Source organism: Pomacea canaliculata, linkage group LG4, assembly GCF_003073045.1.
Source record: "Pomacea canaliculata isolate SZHN2017 linkage group LG4, ASM307304v1, whole genome shotgun sequence".
Lineage (NCBI taxonomy): Eukaryota > Metazoa > Mollusca > Gastropoda > Architaenioglossa > Ampullariidae > Pomacea > Pomacea canaliculata.
The window spans coordinates 24,630,942-24,649,634 of record NC_037593.1 but is presented as its reverse complement, the minus strand read 5'-3'; the positions used below and the strand labels follow the sequence as shown (position 1 = coordinate 24,649,634).

At 38.8% G+C, this 18,693-nt stretch overlaps 2 protein-coding genes and 1 long non-coding RNA gene across 5 annotated transcripts in view; 1 reads left to right on the top strand and 2 right to left on the bottom strand.

The window, feature by feature from the left end:
• The window catches only part of LOC112562723, a 59,537-nt gene extending 54,130 nt beyond the window's left edge, over positions 1–5,407 (bottom strand). The window contains exon 1 of the mRNA XM_025236170.1: positions 5,126–5,407. Coding sequence (XP_025091955.1) covers positions 5,126–5,234 — 109 coding nt within the window. The 5' untranslated portion in view covers positions 5,235–5,407. The remainder of the gene's footprint in view (positions 1–5,125) is intronic.
• Positions 1,268–7,575, top strand: LOC112562725. 3 transcript variants are annotated; one of them, XR_003098914.1, is made up of 2 exons: positions 1,268–1,366; positions 5,760–7,575. It is a non-coding gene; the product is annotated as an uncharacterized LOC112562725 (long non-coding RNA). The 3 variants fall into 3 exon arrangements; XR_003098915.1 differs by having other exon boundaries at positions 1,268–1,370; XR_003098916.1 differs by having other exon boundaries at positions 1,268–2,226.
• Positions 7,204–18,475, bottom strand: LOC112562720 (peroxisomal acyl-coenzyme A oxidase 1-like). The gene is made up of 14 exons (XM_025236167.1): positions 18,256–18,475; positions 17,597–17,759; positions 17,018–17,178; positions 16,487–16,594; positions 15,815–15,934; positions 15,295–15,410; positions 14,487–14,656; positions 13,429–13,591; positions 12,243–12,433; positions 11,216–11,368; positions 10,659–10,764; positions 10,329–10,469; positions 8,921–9,127; positions 7,204–8,626 (listed from the first exon to the last, which is right to left on the bottom strand). The coding sequence occupies exons 1-14, from the start codon at positions 18,383–18,385 to the stop codon at positions 8,537–8,539; spliced, it is 2,019 nt and encodes a 672-aa protein (XP_025091952.1). The 5' UTR covers positions 18,386–18,475; the 3' UTR covers positions 7,204–8,536.
• Positions 18,476–18,693: the final 218 nt, after the last annotated feature.

The window sequence follows — 18,693 nt, the reverse complement described above, 5'->3', positions numbered from 1 at the left end:
CCGCTGTTTCCAGGAGAGAAAGGAGAGAAAAGACTTGACATTATCTTTAATGTCATTGACTTCTAGCATAATACTAACTAAACAAAGTAGCATATTAGAACAACATATAAAAATTAGTATTTCATGTATTCTAGCGCAGGAATACATATGTGATCATCAGACACGAAACATCTTTCTATGGAGAGACAGATAGACAGACAGCATGAGTCTTTTAACGCGCGCTCGGCGTTGCAAGGACAACTGATAATTTGATCATCGTGGCAAATAAGTCTATTCGCGGATGTTTACAAAACTGAGGGCAGGGTGCTTGGCTGTGATACAGACAGACATTGTCTGGACATGAAAACCCCATTCTAGCTCCCACCCACCAACACGTCCCTCCATCCTCCACCTTGATAAAAAAGTATGACAATGGCTTATTACAACCTATACGTACATGATAGCTGTAGAGTTGGTTTTTTTTTATATATATACTTTCATTTGCGTCTGAAAAAACTCTTCTTTGTGAAAAATGCGTCAAATATTGTGTACTATTTTTACTGACCCTGAAACCATATCACCGTGTCACCACCCAAGCCTCCTATAAAAATATCTTTCTTGGTCAACATCTCAAGATATAACATGGGTATTATCTGTCACGAAGTCAAAGCAGGATGAAAATTCACGCAATGGGGTCAGGGTTAAATTACACTTCTCCATACAAATTCATGCGCAGAGTAACCTGATTTAGGTAGAGACAGAGTAAGAAAAAAAAATGACTGACTGACATACAAACAAGTGTAACTGCCTATGTTATGTATTGCAAAGCCTTTCTTACGACCCACCATGTCTGAAAAACAAATAGAAGAGGTCTTAGTTTTGTTTAGCTCATAGCTCAGATCTGGATTCATTCAAGTAATCTCTTGTTTTCTTCTCCTCTCTCTCTTTTCTTATCTTTTTTTACTTTTTTCTTTATATACATCTTGGGATCAAAGAACATCAACAACGAGCTACGCAATAGGAGCAACGAATGCCAAATTCCGGTAGTCGTGTACTGCGTTGACGGATGCACGTCTGCTGACAAACATCCTCCTGCGCCCTCTCGCGGGCTTTACAAGCGGAACAGTGGCAGGGCCTGCGACTGACAAACCGTAGCCTCAAAAATATTTGAACAACGGTGCTAGCGCCGCACGCTCTGAGTTTTTCTCGTCTCGGCACGCTGATCTTCTCTGCACGTGGCATCTGTTTACGCTGCTTGCCGTAATATAGCCTTAGCTTCTTGTGGTCGACTCGACCTTCACCGAGACGTCTCTGTGGCGGAGTACGAGCAAGCCAACTGACTGACACCTCGCTGGACACCGACCCACTTGAGGATGTATACAACCAAGTTGGTAAACTATTCACCGCACTTACTGCAGACTCGTAAAGCAAACAGATAACAATGTCTCGTCTTGTGTTTTTTTTTTTTGTCCTTGAAAAATCTCCAGCGTTGTCACTCTTTTCGGGTCAACCTTTCATGATGCACAAATAGTCGTTTACAAAGTGTCGGGGTGATACCTGTTATCGTGAAAACCTAGAGTGACACTCATAAGCGTTTTGTGTACAAAAACATAGCGGTGGTATCTTTTCATACTCGTGCACAATAATAGGAATAAAAGTTAAAATGTCTACGCTTTGTGTGAGAATGCGAGGATTAAGAATTTTTTTCGCCAGATGCTGGCGTTTTTAAAGGTCAAGCGAGGTGCATTTCTTTTCTAATGGTTGGTTAAGTTCAGCACGATCTGAATGAATACTCCCCTTTCCTAGCAGGAGATGCTTGTCTACACACATGATGCAGAGAAAGAGGTCAAAATCGTGACGTCACGTTTGTACACAGATACGCCTGATTAAACATTGTCCTGAGGCTCTCTAGCTGACCTGAGGTCTTCACAACATAAAACGTGTCCGTGCACTCTCCTACGTCTATGTTGTTCACCTCTCTTCCTGTGCATGGTGATTTTTGTAGGCGTGTACCTGGAGAGGAGGATAATCACCCACATCTGATGAAACAGTATCTTGCTCTGAGCTTTACCGAAGACAAAATCGTCCATCCCACTAGACCTGTAACTGACTGCCATATACAGAGAGTATGACAACTAAGACCTGGTGATGTTCTGGCTGGCGTTGGTGGTCGTTGATGGGTTTCTCGCCCTGCTGTCACTCTTGTCACCATCACTAGTCGTTTCCAATAGATAAAATCCCACAGAGGTAAGATTCCTACATTGTCCCGGCCAAACAGTTTATGTTTGCACGCTATATAAACGCCAAAGAGGCTTACGGGAAAACCGATTGACGAAAAAGGAAAAGAGCTTTGGCAGTAATTTTTGTTCGCTCCTTTGTCATTCTCGGAACTAAAGTTTACATCGAGGCTCAGAAATGAGGGTAAATAATGAGCATATTGAGAGGGTCAACGCTGGACTCAATTTTATCGTGTTTAGTGTCACATTTCTGTCATTTGTAATTGCGGGAGCAGACTACTGAATAAAACATGTTTGCTCTCTCTCTCTCACACACACACACACAGACACAGACCACAGAGACACACACACACACAGACCACACACAAAAGTACAGAGAGAGAGGGGAAGGAAAAATTTAATAACGCTAAGCGAAGCAAGCCGCTATATCTTTTTTGAAATATTTTAAGCAGACGACTACTAGTCCTTCTGATCCCCTTTACTACCCAATAAGAGCATCCCTCTTAGTACTGCCAGTGACTGTATATGTGTTATCTTCTTGTTAGCAGCTGTCTGGTCACATGCCAGCATCCATAAAGTGCCTAATGCCTTGATGGAACTGGTCGTCAGGGTTCGCGATCGAATTCTTATTTAGAAGACTGCCAGACTGTAAAAGAAGTGTTAGTTTATTTATTTTTAATCATGCACACACTTTGATTAGTGTAGGATGTTATGTAGCCCCTCGGTTATCGCTGGATGGCACGCTATCTCTTGGTTAGCACAGGATGTCGTGCTGCCTTATAGTAAGGATGGATTAATAGGCAGGGGCCAATGACAAGACTGATTTTTCTTTCAAGTATTCACCGACCTACTGCTGAGAATTCATTCCAAGTTTTTCCCTCACTACTTACATTAAGAAAGAGTCATCAACCCTAAAAAATTCGATTACTTTAGATGGAATCCTTGCTCTCCATTCCACCCCCACGGCTATCATGAAGTAGCTACTCTCATCAGTCTGCACCTTCTCAAACCTGCGATCAGCATCGTGACATCCTTAGAAGCACTCTCTCTAATGACAGAACTTACAGCCAGTAAATAGGCAAGTAGACCTAAGAATAGTCGCCTCTAATCTCATGAGACGTGAGGACACAATCAGTGCGGAAATGACGCAGTGTAGATGCCCTTGCTGAAATACACCTATTTGTCTTCTGAAAGATTGCAGCCCCTATTCAAATAGTTCACTGTGGTCCGTCTTTCCGAGCGAACAATCTTACTATGGTTGAGCAGCCACACTCCCACCCACACTCCCACCCACACTCCTAAAAATGTCATTTGGAAAGGGGACACGTGTTTATGCTGCGTATAATACTTCTAGCACGCAAATACGGATATTTTGTACCTTTCCGGGCAATGACCTTCCCTATCAGCAATCTGATTCAAGCTCCAGAAAGCAAACACAAAGGCATTCAATGAATAGTCAAATGCTTAGATCATTCCTGCATACTGATCGATACACCGACAAACGTTTATCACAAAGAGAGGGCAAAATAAAATAAAAAAAAAAAAAAAGAGAGAGAAATTTAGCAGACGACCGTTGCTGTAATTTTCCGACCCCTTCTCGCGAGGGTGATGGAGAGATATTTGGCAGACGACCCTTTCCTACGGTCATTTTCCGACCCATTCTTGTGCGAGTGATGGGAGGTGAGGGGAAGTCAGGCCTCGCGCGCTAGAGTTGGGAGGAAGGGACACGGGTCCACCGATTATGAGCATACAATGGTAAAAAAGGTGTGATAATGTCGCAGCCTGTGGATGACATGCAAGTCGCCAATTAGCTAAAATTACTCAAATGTCGCGCTGCATTATTACCTCTCTTCTACAAGCTGCTTCGGACAAAAATCTCGGTTGGCTTATTTGCATTGCTGATATAAGGATTTATGGATTGCCAGTCGAGCATTTTGTAAATATGAAACAAATTTCTGTACCGAAAATTATGTTCCCATCCTCTGTGCTAGATAGCGAAGGATCAAGTGAGTTATTTCACCTTGACGGCTGTCCGTGCTTACAGTTCGTAAATGTGAAACGGCCTGTTAATCACCCGCCCCTTTCACACTCACACACCCACACACCCGCTCTTCTCCCACCGCCGTGTAAAAGTAGGGCTGTGAGCAATATCTTTAGTTACTACACTATCCGTAAATACCCGCGTGTGGGTGTGTATATATATCTGAGTCCTCTGAGCCCATAATAATCCAGACAGGGTCACAACATACTTTCGAGATCACCCAATTTAACTCTAGTGCTATGTCAAGTTAGGAATGCTAAGGTGTTACTAGAGGAGTATCTCAGTGCCATATTTATGTTGCTTTATGATCGAGACGAGTTTATGTCAACTAGTCATTATAGTCACTAGTACATGTCCCACAAATGTATGAACAAGTATCACAGTAATGGATTGATGCCCTCGACCCTCTTTAGATATGGTTACCATAGGTACGCAAGCTTGAAGTGTTACCTACCTCGATCTGACCTTCACAGCATATCTGAACACCTTACTGCAGGCTATATAGGTCTTTTGACAAACATTTCAGTGCTGTGTGCTTTATCGAGTGTTTGTCGCTGGTACCAGTCACACAACGCAACACAATTCACTCGAAAGGAAACTATAAATAAATTCGTGATGGTTACGCGGGGGCGGGGGTCGATGTATTGAATCTTAGGGAGAGAGTAGAACTAGAAAATGTACAAGGTGTCTGAAGTACCTCAACCCCATAATGCAAGCAGCTGACAGAGTAACACAAAGCAACAGAAATCTTTACTATTATATGTCAATAGCGACAGTAAGCCATAGAGAGGGTTGATTGGGGATGGGTCGGAGTTTATCAGTGCCCTCAACCAACTTCTCATGTTGTAACAAAATACCTTACACTTACCCTCGAATCGCAGGACATTCTTTTCTTCGCTGAACACACCAATAAATCCAACAACAACACACCACAACCACAAAACATCCTTCGGTAAAATGTAAGTTGGGTACTCCATGTTCCACGCGCGACTACACGTCGTCTGCTTCTATCGCGTTCAGCGCACGCTGCTGCTCCTAGCGCGAGACTTGCCGCTAGTACAAACACAACCTCGTCCTTGACCTCGCGAGCCTACGAGACCTTTACAGGCGTAACCAATCGCGAAGATGTAACGCAGAAGTGAACGTTTTAATTGGACGATCGTAGTGACGAGTGCGGAGTACCCAATGTCTACGAAAGTGTGCGGGCGACCTTCCTTGCTGCCACAGAAAAAAATAGAAAAACAACACAAATACAAACTTCTCGATCGCATCCGGCTTTCGCAACTCCCACCACCCGACAACGCTGCAGCATTAATTTTATTTCCTGCCACCCAGTTGTGAACGAGGTCACCCAGTCCAGCTTAGCGTGTCATGGCATAGATTGTCAAGACTTAGCAAATTAATACTGAGTTGACAGTTTTATATTTTTAAAAAATTCAAATAATTTTGTTCAGTTTTGAATAGATTAGTATAAAGTGCACACAATTTCTGTTCGTTCACAGATGTTCGGGTTTCGTGTGGTCGGATCGTTGCATCAAAATCGATCGCCCCGGGGGCCGAATTTGGTCGGGCCTCCAAGCCACTTGGCTGCCGGTCAATCCGCTACACGCGATAAAGGTGAGGCAATGCAAGACAAATACACTGACGTCAGCTGAGGAACGGTTTGAATTATAATGACTACCTTCCATAGATAAGGATTGAACAAACAAAAGACTACAGGCAGACTATTTCTTCTGCTTGGGTCTTAGAAAGATTTTTCTAACTGCAGAAAACGTGCATTGTGATTCCTTCATAGCAATATAGTTTGAGGGGTTAGGTCCTTGAGTGACCAATTCTTAAAGGAAGTCATTCTACATAGGGGAAATTAGGTACGTGGTATGTACATTTTTATAAACAGTTTAAGATATTCAGCAACATATGTTAGAGAGTAAGATGGCATTGTTCAGCTTTAATTCTAATGATTGCACATCTTGCAATTTACATTGTTAATAGAATGATTATTTCATTTAAGTTTACTTATTTAATTGACGATGCAGTTATATGAACTGTAAAATTCAAAATCTCAATAAAATGGTCGAGCAATTAATCTCAGAGTAAATTAACTATTGGGTATGCTGCTGTTGAGATGATTCTAAAAGGCACATATATTATGGCATGCCATACACTAATGCATACACCCAAACATTAAATAATGCATTAAAATACAGTTTGTGTGTGTGTGTGTGTAATATATCTATAAGATGGTATAAGATTTAGTCACAACACAAACGAAACAAAACCATCATGCAGCCTATAGAACATAGAAAATTTTTAATGATCCATATTTTAAATGTTGAACGCTTTAGTACCCATTAGTCATTGACAGTTCATTTAAATACACTTTAATGCACTTATATATATATATGCCCTCCAATAATTGTTTCAATCTTAAAGTTAAACGAACATCTCTGCATTCTGATCTGCTGGAGGATTTTTGATTCTTATGCAAGGGCAATAATCCAAATAATGAGCATGGTCTCATGGTAAGCTATGTCCCTTAAATTTGCAAAGACTTTATATACAGTTTGATTTTAGTCTTCTACCTCCCCCCAACTCCCTCTCCAAACCAGTGTCTAACAAAAGTGTGTACCTGTATGCCAATATCATTTGAAGATATGCAGAATTACAAAAATTATGGGGTCAAAATCTTTTGTAAGCCTTTGAGCATACAAAGAGCAGGCAAGCTCAAAATATTAAAATGTTTGTGATTTTTTAAATATACATTTAGTTATTCCCATGGATGCACAGCCATTTATCAAATAACAGTGATGAAGAAAGTTGTTTTATGATAATTTCAACTTTTTCCTCATTTGGCAAATCTCTTCGCCCCCCACCCCCACTACCACCACACACACACACACAGACAACTTTTAATTAATGTACCCATAAAGACTGCAAAAATATAACTATTGCTCTTAGTAGTTTTAATTTTTTTACTCTGATACAAACATCTGTTTTATGGAACTCTTGTAAACAGATAGCAAATCCAAGATTCAAAGAGCAGTTTTAAAGCAACTGATTGTAAGCAGGAAATAATGTATAAATAGGTGCAGTGAAGTGTTCAGATAAAAACAAAATTCAGTTTTTTTCAGCCACATGTTCATTCACATGTATTTCACTGCCAAGTGCGTTCCTTTTGCTAACTTTACAATTGTACATTAAAAAAAAATGCAGACTAGCTTGGTCCAATGATAAGGCATTAAAAAAAAATAGAACCATTTTTTGGGGCATGTCTAGCACCAAATCATATCAAAACAGAGTCGTAAGGTTTCAAAAAAATAGATCATAAATGCTATTAGGATGAGGCACACTAAGGTAGATAACTCTCTATTTTGTTGCAGGCAATGAAGACATGTTTCAATAATCAACATCACAGTTATAATTTGCATCCATCATCCATTCATGCATTCATTTGTGCGCTCTCTCTCCATATATAAATCATACACAGACAGGTATATGTCCTGATATGCTTTTGCAAGGAACAAAGTTTTGAGTACTCATGAATGACTAAACATGTTAGAGCCCAAAGCTCAATAGATGTTTTCTGAATACAATAAATGAACAAAATTCAAATTTGTATGTAGTTAATAAAAATCTTCACATTTCTAACCGGCACAGCTCCAAGATGTTCTGTGTACACAAAATATATGAATTCTTGCACTCATATGTGTTCCCAAAATTTAATAAAGAGGACACAAGCAGAAACAAAAATCAGTAACAAAAATTAAATGTGAAGACAACTGTCGAAGAAGGTGATGTGCGGGTCTAAGTCAACACTTCAGGTTTTAAAGTGGACAGTTAAACTCTTCTATTATATATTTCGTCACCTCATTGTCTCTGTAAGCATAAGTTTTCAATTACTTTTGCAAATTCTCTGTCATAAAACAGCTGAAGTGCTTGAAAATTTAGAAATGTTATTATTGACATTCTGTTAAATAAATAGCAATTCACAGGACATGGCCAGTCATCATGATTCAACCTTATCTTGGTATATGCACTTTTTCTGATCAACACAGTAAGATTCTACTCTACAAAATTAACAATGCATGTGCAGAGATGTTTCTTGTTAAGATCCTCATGAAATTTAGATAGTTATTTCATAGTATTCTAATTTCTGTTGTTGAGGAGTCACAGGGGTATACTTCCCCATGTGCAGTTCGGCAGAGTGGGATTACTTCACATCAACATCATCACAAAAATGTAACTCAGTTAACACCTGACCATATCATTCACATGCATCTCACAGACGTGAAGTGACAGCAGCTTGTGGGCAGTTTTTCCACTGGGACTCCATGAATGGCCGCTGATACTTATGGTAGGCATCCAGAACCTAAAACACACAAGATACCAATCAAAGTCCATTTGTATCTCAACAATTTCTGTTTGATCCTTTTCTTTTGATATCTTTTACAAGCTGCAAAACAATAAGCCTCCTCTTTGGAACAAGCAGGCTACCTGAAGAAAAAGTGCGAAGCAATAGTGACACAAGCTGTCTTTGTGATAAACTTCATTCAGGCACGTTTAGCTCAGTGTCTTGGAACTGAGGATTGAACCAAGAAACAATGTAATAATGGCAAAGGCATATTTATGTGTATGGAGTCGAAAGTACAAACAATTGACTTACCTGCTTCTCGTTCAGCTTGCTTCGAAGGGAGTAGTCATACAAAGCTTCATACACATTCCCGTCCCAACGACCCAATGCACTGTCCAGTACAGCATCTGGAAAGTCAAAGGCATCTACCAGGGCCACGGCGTTGGGACGTAACTCTGCCAGCAGTGTCAACAGCTGAGACTGCAACAATACTGCCTGTTCACTGCTGATATAACCATCCTGAAATGGAAACAGAAAAAAACTGTAACAAAACAAATTGTTTGCTCTATAAGTCTCCTTGTGAAATCAATGTTAGATGCCAGAAAAAAAACTCCCTACTACTTTTCCCAAGATTTTTGGATCTTGGGTAAGCAGGGAAATAGATGGCCACCAACATGAACAGAGAACTCCGCTACACTCAAGAATGATGCCTTTCCAGCTAAAGTCAGTGACTCTTCTTCCTTTTGCTAAATCTCCCAGTAAGTGAAGATAAGGAATATATCAAAATGTTACCCAAAAGGATAAACATCAGGTCACTTAACATAAATACAATTACCAAGAACACATATAAATAATTTTTTTAATGAATGATGGCATAAATCTAATGGATAGCTTTACAAATATATTTTGCATGCTAACATGTCCTCTTTTACAATGTTAGTTCGAGTCCATAAGTAAACGACATCCTTAAACGGCATAATGATTTACTTAAGTGCAGGATGAATTTCAAAATGTGCACAACAGGGTTTTGATTTCAAATACAATATTTTATAAGACACAGAAGTTTTCAATTTTTGATTTTAACTTTTGATTAGCTACTTGAATATGCCATGTGGTCACCACTACAGCAATTTTTAGCATCATCTGGGGTGGAAGGCGGTTGACACAGACCTCCTAGCATGGTGAAAGTAGGCTCATCTTATCCATTTCTTGTTCACATAATTTATTTCCAAGGTCTTACCAATTTTTTTCTTACCACAACCCTAGCCAAAGAAAATGGACCCCTGCCTTTTGGATAATCTTGGGAGAGATAAAGGCTAAGGGAGTAAAACCCCTACAGAAAATCATGATGCTAATACATCATCAGTGGGTGAAGACTTCCACGACAAAAGTAATGCCCAGAGGCCAGTGCCTATGTGTTTGTGACCAAGCTGACCCATTAGCTGTGGTTCACTTGGAGAGGAAGATGTACATCAACTGTAAAAGCCCAGAGACAGGACCATGGATATTCACCAAAAAAGAAAAAGTGCCTGAGGAAGCTACTTCTCATACAGAGAACAGGACCTGCTCACTATCACCAAAAACAGGTGTAAGTGGCAGGCATGTCAGCTTCTGCATCTATCCAACGACAAATACCAGTCAAGGGATGAATGAATGATTCTAAAGTATTTTTGCAGTCTTTGTCTCTCCCTGTAAATAGGAAAAAATGAAATATGTTCACCTTCATAAAATCTCCAAGGTATCTGATAATTCCATCCAGGGCATACAGCTGGCACAGTGATGTCATAACTGCCTTCACCTTACCCTCCATTCTTGACACTGTGTCGGTGAAGACCTTCACAATGTAGGCTTGTGCAAAAGCCTGTCATAAACAGGAAAAATATGTAAGACTGGACTTGCTCTTGTTGAAAGTAGAAACTGTTGTAATACATACATTATGTACTTAAAAGCCAGTTTTCAAAGCATCATACAAGTCTGATAGCTTGTGATGTGCCTGATTGGTGGGTTTTTGCACTTTCTTTTGAGTATTACTCTCAATTTTACTTCTTACCACTGCTGCAGCTGAAAGTTCAACAGAATTGCTGTTCCATGCCTCATGTGACTTTTTTCCTTCCTCTGCTGCTGTTTGTAACTTCTGGCCCACTTCATGTACCATTCTAGTAAGACAGTAATTTTGACACCTTTCTTAAGATTTTAAATATTATTATTTTTTTTTTTTTTAGGTGGGGGGGGGGAATATCTACTGATCACTCATCAGATAGATTATTTAATGACGATCTGCTAACCTTAGTTAAAGTGGCCAGCAACTTTATAATTCATTCAATGTATAATACAGAACAATTAACAATCATTGAGATATATGTATAATTTACATATAGCTGATAATTTGATTTCAACTTAGCTCTGTCACATTAAACAGTTCTACACCACCATACTAGCCACTAACTTCTAGGACAGTGTTCTTTTATGGCAGTATACACGTGCATTATAGATTCTACATAAAGCATAGTACTTAAAATACCTCCTTGAATGCACATGTCAACATTGGCTAATTCATTAGTACTGACTCTAGCATACAAAACACACCACACACGTGCATGCTTGCACCTTCTGGCACGATGTTCAAAAGCAGCTAAAAGTTCTTGAAGTTCAAGCTGATTGTCCAGACTGCTTCTGCCCTCAAGTGGAGACTGCAGGAACCTTATGAGGCTTGGAAGTTGCTCTCCTTGGCGCAATTGGTTATAGCATTTGATCAGATATCTAAAAAAAAAGTATTTAAAAAAAAAAACACTAAAAAATATATAAATAGCAACCTTTGAAGACATTTATCAAACTATAGCTTGGTTCTTAAATAATAGATATTATTAAACATAATGTTCACACAATGCTAGTCCTTTTTCACACCCTTCCCTACTTTTCCACTTCTTGCTACTTCACTACTAGTCTTCCTTTTGCAAACTCACAATACTCTCAGTCCTTCTTAATTGTTACTGTAGCGTATGACAAATTTGGAAGCAGCATATTCGATACTTAATATAAATACCAAATTTATGCAAACACCAATGGCAATAATAAAACATGACATCATTAACAGCCTCCTATCCACTGGAAATGACTGCTTTTGTATGCCCACTTCTAAAGAAGTCCAGCCTTGATGATAACAAGCTTAACCACAACTATTTCTAACCTGACCTTGTCAAACTGCAAAAGAATGTGATCCTTGGCCAGCTCAGCAAACACATGCTACATCTTCTGCAAGCAACTCACCTCAACAGCATCTTAAACTGTTTCCCATGAACAGTGTGCATATGTCTCCTACTACTGTATTAAAGTATTCACCTCTAAAAATGCCTGGAATGTATAGACTCTAGGGGCAATGGAATAAGTTTGTTTTGTAGATGGTATGGTGTGTCCAAAGGCAGCTAAATCTCTTCCTCTTTTTGAGTTAACCTTAGCAGATTTCCATATAGGAGATATTAAAAAAGCTAACAGAAACATCAGAATATAACTCAAAAAATGGAAAAGTTTATGACAATCAAAGTTCTGAATTATCATAAATTATCCTAGTTTACAAGCAGATTCAAACACCATTCCTTTCTTTGAATGTTTAAAAAAAAAAAGGTTGATGTTGTACCTAGCTGTCTGAAGTGTCATCACTGTGTTCTCCCCCTCGTATGTGCAACTAGGACAGACATCAACATATATCTTAGGAATACCACTAGCTTGACTATAGCCATGACCACCACATGCAAGACGACAAGCTTCTATTCCATTTGTGGCATCCCATGAACTCACAGCCTTCAAACCAGCAGATAATGCATGAAGCTGGAATTGAAACCAAAGAAATAACTTGAAAATATATTCAAGGATAAATCCATCTAATAATAATAATGAACATTTATTTAGAGCTTTTCCAATAATTTGCTCAAAACATTTTAAAGAAGTGATATACAAAAGTAAACTTAATCATTAATGACCATGCACCCAAATTAACATATTAACAGACACTTATACAATAGAAATACTTGCTAGATATTATGGGAGACATAATAATAATTCCATTTCTTGAAATAAAGAGATAACACTAGTTACCTATCTGCCACACAAATAATTTTTACAGTTAAACCTCCCTAAAATCTACCAAAATCAAGTTGTAACAGAGGGGTCATAGTAAGGAGATCAACCAGTCTGCTGTCATTCCATGAACCATGACTTCAAATGCCTATAAATTAAAGTTCATTTGCTTAAATATTGAAATAATACTCTTAAAAACCATAAGTCTTTTTTGTTATTTTCACTTTCACTTGGTCATACTTATTCTGCCATTATTAGGCTGTGCTGAAGATTTATAGAGGGAAGAAGCTAACCAGATAGGAGCAATCGATCAACATGAGTACCATAGCAGACAAACATACTCTCTTAAAACATACTTTTTATATGTTTTAATGCGATTTCTGAAAAATGTTGCAATAAAGCACAGTCAGTCATGCACAACAATGTTATTACTTCTGCAAAAAGTGTTAATGAAGCACAATCGACTGATGTGCACTGGTAGAGACAACAATAATCAGGACGAGTGGGGAAGGAGTGGTCATTTTAATTAAAACATATCTCCTAGGCTATATCGATCTCCTGCCTAAGTTAAATAACTCCGCCATGACCATATCGTCCCAACACCAAAAATTGAACTAAAGAGTATCTGATGATTGCACAAACATATAGACCAAAAAACTGTCTAATACAAAAATATTCTATGCTTTGTAAAAATAAGATCACATCTGTTATATTCGGAAGTGCATGGTACACAAAAGGATGGGCACCTGTGGTAGTTCTTCCAAAGCTCCCTTTTCAATCTGACTTGTCACCTGCATGTAGAAGGCAAGCACGTTCCGACCAGTGAACATTAGAGCATATGCTGCTGCAACCTGAGGCAAAACTTTCTGCTGTTGTGTCTGGAAGTCCAGCACTTTCACTTCACCTGCCCTGAAAGAGACAAAAATTAATGATACAGAATCAGGACTGCACTTTAAATTGTGTCCACTTTCTATATTTGCTGGTCATTTATGATAAACTGCATTTTTTCTGAAGACTGGTGTTCTAAGGACTTCTAAAAGCTACACTTCACAGCAACTATAACGTTTTCCAAGCATTAGATCTTACAGAAAATATTAACATTTTTGGTAAGTTTTTCAAAAAGGAAACACATGACTACAGACAAGCTTCTTCCACCGAAGGGTCCTTGTTCCTCCAATTTTCACAAGAAATGGGTGCCTCCAGTTTCAATCTGGATCAGGTCTTCTTGTGAACAAGAGATTTAACCCTATCCAGAGCCCTAACTCTCATGATGGCAGTTTAGCTCTTTAGTCTGCCATAGCAATGCTTCAGAGAACAATGAGCCAAGATCATGGCTTTGCTGGGGAAGCATGGGGTAGACAATTTTCACTACTGTCATTGCAAAGTTCAAGCTTTCTCCTTTCCAAAAATGGATAGGTTTCTTGGACTAATGTTTATTTGAGAGCAGCAATAATAAAAAAGAAACATCACCCACTGTCATCTTCACAGTCTTCAGTTTTAAGCCAGTTTTTGTAATACTTATGCTTTTATGCAGGGCTCAGAGGGTTAATAGCTACTCAGTGCTCTTATGTCTCTCCTTCATATGACACCATAGAAAATTTACAGTCTTAACCTCAATCATTACTGGGGACATAGGCTATAACAGATCGTGCATGAAATATTTCATGTATAACTTTCAGCAAAAGGCATGGGGGAAAAAAACAGATCCTGATCAGCAGACTTGCATTTAAATTGTAAAAGAAATAAATGGAGGTTGATAAGCCTTCGTGTTCCTGATTATGACAGCCACACTCAGCACTCTTACCCTGGCTGGATCTCTGACTGCTTGCGCACAGCACTGTATCTTACTGCTATGGTTGCTGCCTTGGCAAGCCCTCGACCAGCATCGTGGACAATCGCAGAGCGAACCATTGTCATGGTCCCATATACAAGGCGGTCACTTTTAGGGTGGACAAAGGTGCCATTTTCAAGAACCTACAAAACATTTAGGGCAAAAAAATCTCAATGGATAAGCATAACTCACATTTTCATGTTTCTCTACAACACAGACTTCTTCCTTCTTTTGAGATTTCAGAGATGGGGGATGGATTGTCATTTCATGATGAACAGATGTCAATGGTAATATAATCACTCTACAGAATCATTGTGAGGATTATCATGGTAAACACAATGTTTAATAGAACTATAATGGTAACTAATCACTTCACAGAAATCTTCCAGAGGGCTCTAATGACTTAACTGATACCCTTATTTTAGGCTGCTATCTCTATGAAAAGTCACAGTCTATCCTTAGGGCAGTCAAGTGCAGAGTGGTAAAGTACTGGTCTGTATGGCATGGGCTGTGGGTTCAGCTGTCGCCTCTCACCTTGGTACTTTTCATGGTCTTATTATTGGCCTGGGCAATACCACCACAGTACAGCCCTAGCTACTGACTCCGAGTAAAACACCAATCAAACATCCTCTGAGTGAAGTCCAGCTGCATGGCATTCTAAACTGTAGGATGAGTCTACTTTATTTAATAACTTACAGATTTAACATAACTCACTGAGTTCTGAAAAAAGCAACAGAAAAATAAAAGTAGAACGCATGCTGAATGAGGAAAATACACTTGCCTTAGCATATCTCATCAGCATATTTTCCCTTGGAATACGAACGTTGTTTAGGCGAAGGAACCCATTGTCAATGCCAGCATAGCCAAATTTATTTCCAATGTCACCAACAGTAACACCTAAGATGACAAAACAAAAAGAAAATTAAATTACATAATAGCACTTTAACATAGGTTTAAATCAAAGACGAAACTGCAGGAAATGTGAAGCACATCTCAGAAAAATAGTTATACGCAATGCCATAAGCCTTCTGCAATTGCTGCTTTTTACCTGGATGCATCTTTACGATAGAGAAAAAAAAAGACTATCAAAATGTCTAACCCTGAATTTGTTTAAACAAACCTAGCTTGGTGCAGCTTTATATAGCACAAAGACAATTCTTCTATATTTATAAAACATTTTACAAGGAAAGCCAGTATCATTAGCATCATCAGATATACTGCAACAAAACCTGCCTATGAAACATTCTCCTAAGATGTACTAGATTTTATAATAAAAATAGGCATAACACAATCACACTTACCTGGTAGTGGTTCATGGGTGTCGTAGTCACGGATCTGAACCATAAAAGATTGCATTCCATGGTTTTGGCCATTAGAGATAAGCTGAGCCATGACCACACAGCAGTTTGCCGTCTTTCCCACTGCAACAGTTAAATATGCATATTTAGAGGACTCTTGGACAAGCAATATTTCAAGAACCAAGATTAAACTTAAAAGAACTCACACGACATGCATCAAACATAAAAATATTGATGAGTTGGACACCTGAATCCCACCATTCTCATCAAATATCACATCTATCAGACATTCTCATCACACTGATATTATATCTCCCAGAAAACTTTTAGCACATGCATCTCTATTCTTACTTTCTGATTATTTAGCCTTTTCTGACACAGCCACTATTGACAATAAGCTGAAAAAAAGTTTAGAAAAAAATTCACTCGTTGATTTTTTACTCATGACCCAGCTACTGCTGATCAAACTTTTTTGACTATAAACCAGTGAATTTTTCACATTTTGTCATCAATACTATAATCAAGTGCATAACTCTCAGCTATCCCACTGCTACAGCCAAAAGCCACAATATATATCATCACAATGTTTGCTTTTTTTTCCCACCTGAGGACAGACTATGCCACACTGACTAATTCCAATCATTTTCTGTCAAAACAAAATTATCAGATACTCACATCCCCCAGGCCAATACTTGATAGAGGATATTGTTGGAGAGTTGAGTATAAATTCCTTGGTTTGGGGATCATATGTTGCTGTTGTCTCCAGACCTCTTAGAAATGTTCCTAAAACAAAAATAGAAATTTTCACTTCTATACCATCATTTTTCCGATCTACATAGCATAAAGAGCAAAAGCAAAAAATAAATACATGTCCATTAATCCACATATCCAAACTTTTCCCCATTTGTTCAAAATTTAAACAATATTAGAGCAGATGACAAAGAACAATGGCTACTAACTATAGTGGCAGTGAATGCTTCACTGTATCTAACACATTATGTGGACGGCTGAGTCCGACACTCTTTGTTTTACCTCCCTTGATCAGTCAGGTTCTCATTTCTGATGGACACCTGCTGGTGGTGTAGAGGGAGTTTTCAAGGCACACTGTTCTTTACTTATTTCTCTTTAACTCTCTGTTATAGGATCAGATTTTCTAACTAAGAACTTTACATCTTGTGGCAAAGCTTATCTGACTACATGTCTTACCATGTCCAAGCTCAGTCTGCGCATATGTGCCAACCATACGAAATGACTGAACTAGTGGAAGCCACTTTTCTTTCTGTTCGTCACTGGCCAGGCGATTGATTGTGTCTGTGAACATGGAGTTATGTAGATTGAAGCCTGTTGCCTCATGAGGATTCACTGCCCTGCAGAAAGGGATTAAACAAGACAGTCCTTCATCACATTAGTGAAACAATTTCCAATTTTAATTTTAACTGTTATGTCATTCAGATTTGATTACATGGGTATATCATAACAAATGGAAAGACACTGCCTGTAAATTACAGTGTAATGAGGCTAAATATTCTAATATATTCACTAACAATGTCAAGTACATTACTAAAAGGCAATAAATTTAAGACCAAATAAATTTTCACCTAAGCAGTCTCCGAATTTGCAAAATGACCATACAAATACACTAAGCATGCATGCATTTACATGCGCACACACATGCACAATGTGCTTTGTGTATAAACATGATATTTAAGTTGTAAAATGACATAAAGAATAAAAACAAAGTTGCAGCAGAGCCAGACAAGGATCATAAAGTGCCCAATATCATACTCTGTAAATAACATCCTTTCCGCTGGTGACTTAAGGCCCAGTTTCTTCACCATAGTTATGGCGTATGCACCCTTTTGCAATCCACTTTCATATTGCTCCTCCCGAGACAATGTAGCATACTGCTTCAGCTTCAGTTTGGCCACACCTTGTATTGCTAAATTTTCTGAAAACAAAAGCATTATTCATTCTTTTTTTATTCGGGGGGTGGGGTTGGGGGTGATATGTTGCCTTAGGAAGACTCATTATGCATTGAGATAAGCTGTTATGAACGCCAATACATACATGCTGACACTGAAAAAATCCGAACTAATCCCACTATCCCTAAACCAACCTCCTAACTCTAATCCTGCTAATTCTATTCCCTCATACCCCACCTCTGCACAACCATTTACCACCTGTTTGTTAAGTGTCATGCCGTCCTAAGCCCTCCTAACAAAATTTTGGGTTTATATTTACAACAGCTTTCTCTTTTAAAGATTTAAAATACACGTTCTTCAAGAGTGTATACGCTCAAAACCCAACGCTTTGAGGTTCCCATGTTTCGGATTTGAAGATGTACCAGCAGCAGACGACACTCCAACAGTTAACAAATGAACTTTGACCGAACAGACTCACAATCAATTTAACTTCATTTAGAACTTTCTACACTATAAACTTACGTAAATATCTTTTTCTTTTAGTCCACTCAGGTCCATTGTATAAAAAATACGTCAGCTCCTCTGCATTAAAGGTAGCATTTTGTCTCTCCACTGCCAAGTCAGGATTCACTGTAGTCTGTTGTACGGCCATGTTTGCTTGACACTAGAGTTACCGTACTTGGACAATCTGAGGACAGTGGGACGAAGTCTACTTCAACGGCTGATAGCACGGCGGACCTAAATAAAGTCCGTGCAAGGCTTATATAGCTTAGCCATATCCATTTCACCCACCCACCCCTGAATCTCCCTTCCACACTAACATCACGTAACCGTTTTGCGGGGGCACGTATATTCATCCATGCATAACCAAGTATATTTTTTGTATACGTATTGCATATATACGTATACGTAGTGAGTCCCTATTAAAAATAATATATATATAAGTGTCGTATTGCGGGT